The sequence below is a fragment of the Chanos chanos genome, chromosome 7 (assembly GCF_902362185.1).
Source record: "Chanos chanos chromosome 7, fChaCha1.1, whole genome shotgun sequence".
In the NCBI taxonomy this organism is placed as follows: domain Eukaryota; kingdom Metazoa; phylum Chordata; class Actinopteri; order Gonorynchiformes; family Chanidae; genus Chanos; species Chanos chanos.
Window position 1 is genome coordinate 43,252,968 of NC_044501.1, and position 10,893 is coordinate 43,263,860.

The 10,893-nt window shown below is 37.7% G+C and overlaps 1 protein-coding gene across 1 annotated transcript in view; it reads left to right on the forward strand.

Annotated features, from left to right (window-relative positions):
• Window positions 1-898, forward strand: part of LOC115816408 (sialoadhesin-like) — a gene marked incomplete at its 3' end in the record, with an annotated part of 42,050 nt that extends 41,152 nt beyond the window's left edge. The window contains exons 11-13 of the mRNA XM_030779363.1: window positions 377-627; window positions 663-674; window positions 809-898. Of these exons, the coding sequence (XP_030635223.1) occupies window positions 377-627; window positions 663-674; window positions 809-898 (353 nt within the window). The remainder of the gene's footprint in view (window positions 1-376; window positions 628-662; window positions 675-808) is intronic.
• Window positions 899-10,893: the final 9,995 nt, after the last annotated feature.

Below are 10,893 nucleotides of genomic sequence, written 5' to 3' on the forward strand. Positions count from 1 at the left end.
CACACTGCTCAGCCTCCCTGGGAAAGTTTACTCCAGTGTGGGATGTCCATCCCTTACCTAAGGTCATGAGCTCTGGGTAGTGACTAACAGAATGAGATCGCAGATAGAAGTGGCAGAAATGATTTTCCTCTGCAGGGTGGCTGGGCGTACCCTTAGGGATAGGATAGGATAGGATAGGATGGATAGGAGCTCAGACACCCAACCTCGGAGTAGAGCCGCTGCAGTATTCTCAAAACACACATATATGTGAACTGGTAAAACACTGACAGAACTATATTAGAGAAAACACATTAAAATGATTATGCATGTTTCATATAATCTGCATTACTCTAGGTTTTTCAGTCTTTAGTGAATGTAACTGTGTTCTGTTCCGTAGATGGTGATGTGATCCTGGAGAGTCCTGTCCATCCTGTTACTGAGGGAGATACTTTGACTCTGAACTGTAGATATCGAAATGACTCCTTAGGCCTCAGAGCTGATTTCTATAAAGATGGATTAGTCCTCCAGAATCAGACTACAGGAGAGATGACCATCCCTACTGTCTCAAAGTCAGATGAGGGTCTCTACTGGTGTAAATACCCAGAGAGAGGAGAGTCACCCAAGAGCTGGATCACTGTCACAGTCGCTGTCAGAGGTGAAATTTAATCTTTATGCAATCACAGACAGACTCAAATGTAAATAATATGAAATTGCTCCCTCTCTTTCTTTCTCTCTTTCTCTCTCTCTCTCTCATCCTTGGTGTACATATTTCTGTATGTTTTTTTTTTGTTGTTGTTGTTGTTTTTTTTTTGTTTTGTTTTTTTCAGAGGTCTCCCTGTCTCTCCCCAGACTGCTCTGTTCTCTACTGGTACTTTCTCCATATCTGCTGGTGACCATTGTGATTGGGGTCAAATGCTGGAGGGCTGGAGGTGAGAACTCTCTCAGTCTGACTACAGAAGTTCCTCTGTCTACTCTCTCACACTCCCTAAACTGAATTATGAAAGTGGTATCAATTACATTTCAACAACGACTCCTATTAAATAACTATACTGTGTTATTGCAATGTTCATACTAATGATACACTTTTCATCCATAATCACAGCAGTTCATCAGTTGAATCTCACAATCCATAAACTGAATTATTTCTTTTTTTTTTTTCTGTGTTTTACAGCTAAACCTGCTGAACACAAGAGACAGCATGCAGTTATGGAGACATCGTAATGTTTCATTAACAAGATTTAAACTCACTTCCTCTCTGTGACCACAGAGGCAGTATAGAGTATAGAGGAATATATTATGATCCTTGTAAAATTATTCTAACTGATTCCTTATGAAATATTTTACTGTATAAACATATTATTTTTATTTTATTTCAAGATAAACATATATGACAAGCATTATTTTACTGTGTAATTTTAATATTTCCTATTTCCCTACTACACACATAGTCTCTCTGATTTGTTACAATAAAGTTGTGTAAAAATACAATTTTCTCACTTTCATTCCTATATTGTCATTTATTTCAGTTTTCATCTGACTATGTATAAAGTTGTACAATACTATGTAAATGTTTGCATTTTTCATTTATATATTTGTTTTTATAAATATTCATATGTTCATTTCTTTCCTTATTAAAATGTAAGAAAAAAAGACAATGATTTTATTGATTAGCTTTTAAGTAACAGGTTCTGTTCTTTGTTGAATAATGATAAAGTACTTCTGTCATCATCAGTCTAGTCAGTGTATCTAATTTTTCTCTCTCTCTCTCTCTCTCTCTCTCTCTGAACCATCTGAAATCACTGTATTAGATAACATAATTGAGTACACTTTAATTCAACACTTTATGAGCTTTTGACATCATTGCATCTGGACTGTCACATTCTATGTGTGTTGCAGCAAATGCATGGATCTATTTATGAAAAAAAATGTTTTAAAATGTTGTGGAAGTTCAAGTTTCAAGTTTAAGTTTATTTAGAGCCCAGTATCACTGTTTACAGTCTCAAAGGGCTTTACATGCCCACAGGATTACAACAAAACAGAGCAGGGTGGCACCCCCTGACTTGATCCTCATAGCGGGCAAGAAAAAACTCCTCAAAAAACCCAGACGTTAGGGGAAAATAGGAGAAATCTTGAGAAGGACCACAAAGAGAGGAGACCCCTTCTAGGCCAGCCAGGCGAAGAGAGAGAGAGAGAGAGAGAAAAAAAGACTTGGTCATTAGAGCAGCAGTTGATTTGGGCAGATCTCCAATGACTGTCACTCAAAATGTTTCCTTAATAACACAGAAAAATTCTCAGTTATGAGAGTATTATAACCGTATAGACTGCAGTGCTGAATTTCATAACAAAACTACCAAGAGATCTGTCTGTTTGTACCAAACGCCTCATCATTCTCCACATCATCTCCACTCACATTCTCCCTTTCCTTATCTACTCTAATTCCCTTTTTAAACACCAGGTCTCATCTTAATTAAAGTCTCATTTCAAAATCATTCTCAAATAAACCTGGACTGAGTCCCATTGATGTCATCAACAGTAGACAAGTTTCCATATGCTTACATTTCAGTTTAAATCTTTGTAATGTGGAGTACCTAATCATTTGTCCTCTTCACTCTCACAGACTGACCTTTTTGACCTCTGTCAGTCTAGTTAAAAGGAGTGGTCACTCTACAGAGTCTGTTTTCCTTCTAGTCACTGAAGCTCTATATGAAGTATCAGAGTGTTCCTACTTCTCTGTCTTCATTGTCTCAGCCCTGTCTACAGGTATTAACACTGGAAATGAGCAGGTGATGAATACAATGTTGGTCAAAGCTGGATTTGTCTTTTCCTGGACTGCATTGTATCTGATGAACAGGTTCTACTAGGTCATCCGTAGAGGATCCTAACACTCCTCTTTAGGACATGAGATCTTTGTGAAATATCTACTTAGACCGGTTCCTCTGGTGCAGACATAGGGTCAACAGAAGAGTCAGTCAGTAGAAATTTAAATAAAAATTGGAAAAATTGGAATTTCACAAAATTTAGGCCCCAGACCACTATGCAAAATGCCCAAAATATGTAAAATATATGAAATATCTTCATAAAAACTGTATAACTTTCTGCGAGTGAACATATCTATTTCAAAGGCACTTCAGTGCTTGAGCTGGGCTGCGACTTTTGGTTGAAAGATAATTAATTTGACTTTTCAGGACATTGGATTGCACTCTAATTTTTTAAAGAAGGGTAATAAACAGCTTCCAACAATAATGATTAGCAACATGCTGTGATACATCCACAAACTGTCTCCCTGTTTAGATCTGTTTTGGCTCTTCTCTGCCCTCTGGTGGCTGTAAGGACACCTACAGTGACTCTCCTAATGAGACAGTCTGTTTGAAAAAGGTGACTAGCAGGAGGTGGACTCAGTCAAACAGTTGGAAAACAGTCTGGTCCTCTGACAACTCTGTCTCTACTCTCCCCAGTCAGTGACTGACAGACCAGTGTGTATAAATAAGAGTTCCAGTCCATCCCAGTAATAACTTTGTTTCTTCACTCACTTTTTCAGAAGAGAAGGGTTTTCTTTTGTGGGTCATTATTGTACAAAAGTTAAAAAAATGAAACTGCATGTAAAATTGTGGACACTGAATCTGATACATGAGAACAGAGTCAAGATGAGAGGTTGTGGTTTGGTTTCTGTTGTAGTTCAGCCATGTATATCTGTAGCAGTTGGGGGGTGTGAGGTGGTGCTCTCTCTCTCTCTCTCTCTCTCTCTCTCTCTCTCATTCTCTCTTTGAGTTGAGGAAGAGCTCTCAAATACAGGAAGAGCTTCTGACACACAATGCACATCAAACAGTCTCTCACTCTCACAGCATGGAGCTCAGTCCACTACATGTGCTGCTCTGTAAGTCATATCTTTCTCTTTTTCTTATTTTCTCAGTTATATCATTCTCTTATGGTGATGTAATAAGTCTTTTGAGAAATTATGTCATAACTTTCTGAGAAAACAACCTGGCATGTACATGCAACTTTTTTTATAGTGCTACATCCACTTGAAGACATGTAGTCACATCCAACTCCAGAGCCATAAACTAAATATAGCATCAATAATAAGTCATGTTGAAGTAAGATGGTGTTGTGTTGTCTGTGTATCAGAGAGAGAATTTGTCAGTGGGAGATTTAAGGTCCTGAGTGTCTCATGTCTTTTCTGAACAAATGATAGAACAGTTTATTCACTTCCTCTAACCCAGAGTTTATCACAACATATCAGACACTCATTTTCTCCTTTTTTCTCACTCAGATAATGAATAAATGACATGGTGTGGTCAGAAATTTTAAGGATTAAAGTTAGATGTTCTTATCTTCCCATTATTTACATCAAAACACTCTATAGTTCATTAGTTTCATACTGATCAGTAAAAGGCTGCACTAAATTTGTTTAGAAGTGAAAACCATTTAGTGAGAAAAAATCAGCTCAGACACAATGTGATCTTATGTGTATGGTGTTGTAACACAGACCTGTTTATTATCTGTATGTAGTTTAACTGATGCGTGTGTTCAGTGCTGGTAAAGGAACTGCATGTTGACTGTTTCTTTTGGGTGACCTCTGATTGGTTGAGGATAAAGATCTAATGTCTTGTGATGTGAGGACAGAGGTACAGAGGAAGTCACGCTTGACAGGAGTGAATTTGTTCCTTTGACTCTTCTAGTTAATAAACGTTGTTTTTCGTGTGATCTTAGTGATGCTTTTTCCAGACTGCCGTGACATGAGAAGAGATTCCTCATTCTCTGTCCTCATTCTACTGATCTATATACAGTCTTTGACACTCTGACTATCAGATGACTTTAGAGTAAAATATACAGCAATGCCAAGGACTCATTTAAAGTGAATGAGTGCTTAAGATGTTTTTACTTTTTCTTTTTGATTAAGATTAGTTGTGCATGTGCATGAGTGGCAGAATAATTAGTCGTGGATGTGTGTGATTCATAGAATTATTACTGGTGGATGTGTGTGATTCATAGAATTAGTACTGCTGGATGTGTGTGATTCATAGAATTATTACTGCTGGATGTGTGTGTCATAAAATAATTAAAAGAAACATGAGAGACCTCAACTACCATTTGACCACAGTCGTGGCATTTCAGCTCAGCAGGCCTCAGACAGTAACAGAGAGAGAGAGAGAGAGAGAGAGAGAGAGAGAGAGAGAGAGAGAGAGAGAGAGAGAGAGAGAGAATGGGAAGGAGAGAACGATTGGAATAATGAAACTTGCAAAAAAAACAAAATTATAATGATAAAATAAAATAAGAACAGTGTATACATACTAAAATAAAGTCTCTACTACCCTACACATGGTGCATGGTGCATGATGCATGAGCATAGCAGAGATAAGAGTTTTTGGTTTGACTTCTGTTCTAGTTCTTCACACATGTGGGTTTAGACCAGTGAGTGTAGGAGGAGCTGTTTAATGACCATATACACTCCTCACCAACTTTTTCACACCCACACAGCCCCGTGAAGTCAGTGTCAAGTGTGATGTGATGAGCTGATGAGCAGACCAGCCTGTTGTAGGCTTCACTTACAATTCTCAGAGAAGATTAAAAAATGATCTATTTCACAGGTAGATGGATAAATGAAACTTCAGTAGTGAATTTTAGTATCAAGTTACTGTGTGTGTGTGTGTGTGTGTGTGTGTGTGTGTGTGTGTGTGTTTTGTGATTGGAATTTAGTCTAAATCACAAGGAAATAAACACAAAGTGAAAACTGAATTTCATAACCATAGTCAAAGAGACACGCTTTCAATAGATATACAGTTGCGGTCAGAAGTTTACATACACTCATCGTGGGCAGGAATGTCATGGCAATATTGGGCTTTCAATGATTCTTTTGAATTGTTCTTTTTCTGGGGTAGAATGATTGTGCAACATACCTTTTTAATAATAATAAAAAAAAACATCAATATGGTGCACAAGTTTAATTTATTTTGGATTTTCTGAAATAAACACAGGTCAACATTATACATACAGGGTCAAAAATATGCATATACTCAGTTAGATTATTAATATAATGGTGCTGATAGTTCCAAAATATCTATTAACTTGCCAAGACCAAGGCCTCTTAACTTCTCGTTAGTGATCATGATTGACTTCAGCTGGTAGCTTCTCTTTGCCAGCATAAAAAAATTTGTTTGACAGCACTCACTGGATTGACCAACACAGTAAAATGGGAAAGTCCAAGGGGCTCAGTGCAGATATGAGACAGAGGATCGTAGATTTACACAAGTCAGGCATGTCTCTTGGAACCATTTCTAAACAACTGCAAATTCCAAGATCATCAGTTCAAACAATTGTATGTAAGTACAAGTTGTTGGGAGGTGTAACCACTTTACCAAGGTCTGGAAGAAGACCCAAATGTCACCCTCAGCTGAGAGAAAATTGGTTCAGATGGTCAGGAGCAACCCAAGAACCACCAAGGCACAAACCTGCCATGAACTGGAAGCTACTGGAACACCAGTGTCACTGTCCACAGTCAAACAAGTTCTACATCTCCATGGGCTGAGAGGCTGCCATCCAAGAAAGAAGCCCCGCTCCACAATCGACACTTCTGAGCTCGACTAAAGTTTGTAGCTCACCACATGGACAAAGAAAAAGCCTTCTGGAGGAAAGTTTTATGGTCAGATGAGACAAAGATTGAGTTGTTTGGCCATAATGACCAGAAGCATGTTTGGAGGAGTAAAGGTGAGGCATTCAACCCTAAGAACATTGTACCAACTGTTAAACATGGTCGTGGTAGCATCAGAGGAACTGGCACAAAGTGGATGGAATAATGAAGAAGGAAGAATATCTCAGAATTCTTCAGCATAACCTCAAGCCATCAGCTAGACAGTTGAAACTTGGACACAATTGGGTGTTCCAACAGGACAATGACCCCAAACATTGTGGAATGGATAAAGCAGGCTAACATTAAGCTTTTGGAATGACCTTCCCAAAGTCCTGACCTCAGCCCCATCGAGAATATGTGGACTGTGTTTAAGTCTGGTCTGTGCCAAGAAACCAACAAATTTAATTGAACTCTACCCATTCTGTGAAGGAGAGTGGTCAAATAAACTTAAATTAAAGATGTATGTTGTACAATCATTCTACCCCAGAAAAAGAACAATTCAAAAGAATCATTGAAAGCCCAACATTGTCACGACACTCATGTCTATGATGAGTGTATGTAAACTTCTGACCACATCTGTATAATTATAGATATCTAGAAATAAAAACAGACCGTCTGAGTACCATGTTTTGTCGTGCAATAACAATATTGGCTACTAGACAAGAATGTTAAAATGTATTATTGATACATAGACATTGGCTACTATTCCTGTGCTTTTAATGAAGACCATGTAAAGTTCACCTCTGGTTCATCATCTGAAACACTACACTGTTTCCATATCTGCAAAAGACACCATCGTTTCATTCTTGTCAACGCTCCGCATGTCTCTGCAGAGGTGTGATCTAAATGTGAGAATATATATGAGGTCATAACACACACTGTAGATCAAACAGTCTCTCACTCATAGAGCATGGAGCTGAGTCCACTACATGTACTGCTCTGTGAGAATGATCTCTCTATGTCATTTTATCAGTGACATCACTGTCTGAGAATGGAACAGGACTGACAAATACTTTGTCTGTTTAGGACGGATTTATAAACGTGCTTCGCAACATGTCGCTGGTTACATGTGTTAACATCGACTTTCCAGCTTCTTGTGTGTGTGTGTGTGTGCTTATGCATATGCATATGGGTGTGCGTTTGCATGTGAACACGTGTGCCTGTGCGTGTGTGTGTGTGTGTGTGTGTGTGTGTTTCATGCTAGTGGACATGGAAGTATAATGTGAATTTAACAGTGGGAGTGTTCATAGGCTCACTCTTCTCTGAGTCTCTGAATTGTTGTTGTATTTCACTCTTCATTTAGGAGATTCTTACACAAGTGCTGACCTGTGTCTGATACTGTGTTTCTAAAATAACCCTCATTTTTTCAGAGACCAATGCTGGTCGTAACAAACTGCAGATGTGTTTTGTGAAACTAGAGGATAAGGACTGTGATTATAATTTCATCACTTTATTATTTAATGTAAGAGATGTCATAAATGCTGATGATGAAATGTGGGAGAAAAGTGACTGATGGGTTGGTTGTTGTCAGATTCTAAATGAAATAGTTTTCTATGCACAGGATTGGAGAGTGAGGTGTTAAATACAGACATTAGCTGAGCAAGGGTTCAGAATAGTTTCATTACTGAAGAGAGCACTAAATTCAAAGTATTGTATATTCTTTTAAGTTGTCAAAATAAATGGAACTGTGATTTCACTTAATTCCACTTTATTTATGTTTAGCCCTCACATCAGACATGTCTGAAATGTATTTTCTCAGACTGTTCTCATGGTCAAAGGAAGAAATACACAGTAAAATTATCATACAGCAAAGATAAAATAGAGATCACATTACTCTAAAGAATCTAAATGTAAAAACTCAGTTATGATGAATGTGACCCATATAGTATAGAGATAAGACAGTGTAGTGAACAGTCAAATGTATCTGCTGTGTTCTAAGTGTCTCTCTCTGTTTTTTAGTGCTGAGTTCACTCTTCTACTCTGGACAAACTCAAGGTAATAAAGATGTTATTTTTGGCTTTGCTCAAACAACCAATGTATCCCGCTGGACAATGTTAGACTTTTCACATTATAAAGTATGTACTTATACACACGTTCAGTAAAGAACTCTCACAGTAGTATAATTGTATAATGACCATATAATGAAACCTGCATGGTGTATGATAAGAGGTGTGTTCATTGGTTTCCTCATCACATTGATTTCAATCAGTTATGTGTTTTCATGGCATTTCAGACTTAGTCTTTTATTTTATCTGATTCCCGCAGAAAAATTCAAACCTACTCTGACTCTTCACTCCAACTGGACTCAGATATTCAGTGGAGAGACAGTCACACTCACCTGTGAAATTCTTGGAAGAAACATGTCTGACTTTAAATATTTCTGGTACAAAGATGGAGATACAACAACAAATTACATATCAGACAGCAGTGAATACAGAATCAGTCCTGTAGAAACATCCCACAGTGGTAAATATGAATGTGCAGCTCAGAGTGTACATGACCATAATGACTATGGCTGGAGTGACAGACTGAATCTCAATGTTATAGGTGAGTTTTCATCTCTTATACTTATCAGTACTTTGTCCTTTAGTTAATTACCATCACATATATCAGTGTACTGTGGTTACATGCATTAACCTTAATATTGTGTGTGCATGTGTGTGTCATGTGTGGGTGTGTCAGAGAGAGAGAGAGAGAGAGAGAGAGAGAGAGAGAGAGAGAGAGAGAGAGAGAGAGAGAGAGCATCCCTTGAGAGTTTTTAACAAAATTACAGATATTTCCAGAAACAACTGAGAAAGTCAGCGGCCATGAAAAACATCGAGAAATGAATATAATTATAAACATTCTTAATCTCTTCATGAGCCTGTGATAGTACAGTGATATCTGACACACAGCTTTTAAACACTGCCATATCATATCATTGCACACTGCACTATTATAATAATTAGTATAACCTTTATCATCCATATACACAGCCTTACCCAGAGCAACACTGAATGTAGAACCAGAGACCACTGTGTACACTGGAGAGACAGTCACTCTGAAGTGTGAGATAGAGACTGAAAGTGGATGGAGATATAAGTGGTATAAAGACAGCACTCAGACTGAATTTTCTGCATCTGAACATCACACTGTGAATGGAGACACACTGATCATCAAAGGAGCTGCTTTAGCTGACAAGGATCAGTACTGGTGTGAGGGAGAGAGAGACAACAGACCCACATCCTCACAACCCAGCAGTTCCGTTTATCTCACAGTAAAAGGTAATTTATTAACCTATGTCTCTGCCAAGACCTGACTATAATCTCTCACACCATCCTAAAGAAGACAGCTAAATGATACTGATTGAAGGTAAAGGCTGATGGTTACAAATAAAAAGCAGAAGTACTTTGTAAAGGATGTTATGGTTCATTTTGTTTGTCTGGAAACACAAATATTGCACTCAAAATACTTCAGAAATATTTAAACTATGATACCTGTAGCCAGAATTATCATAAAAAGAACTATAAAACTATCAGTATAAAAAGATTCTTCCCCATGTATCTGAATTCATAGAAATATTGTAAATGTCTCATTTCTGACTGATGTTACTGTAATTATGAAATCAGGAATGACTGAGACTCTATAAACACACTGCTCATTTATATAGCATTAATTCATTTTCCTCACTCAATTTAAATTACTTAATTAATACTGACTAATTTGCAAAACTATACAGTTACAAAAACAGTTTCCTGTTGAATGGTTTTTAGATCATTTACTCCACTCTTCAGGGCAGAGATGGCAAAAGTAAAAGCAGAAGTACTTTTGCTATAAAAATAAAAAAAAAATCCTCTCGGTAGAGTGAAAATATCTCTCCTGAAAATCATGTAAGTAATTGTAAAATAGTCACTCACTTACACTTTACAAAAACGGTAGTCAGTTTCACTCCACTTAGAGTACTTTTTTTTTTTTTAGCAAGAGTACTCTTCTAATTTTTCTTTCGCCATCTCTGCCTCTTGGTGCGCAGAGTTCATATAAAAGTGACTTAGAGCTTCTAAAACGATCTTCATCCACAGCCTTACCCAGAGCTACACTGACAGTAAAACCAGAGACCACTGTGTACACTGGAGAGACAGTCATTCTGAAGTGTGAGATAAAGACTGAAAGTGGATGGAGATATAAGTGGTATAAAGGCAGTTCTCACATTAGATTGTCTACATCTGGACATCACACTGTAAGTGGAGACACACTGAGCATAAATAGTGCTGCTTCAACTGATGAGGATCAGTACTGGTGTGAGGGAG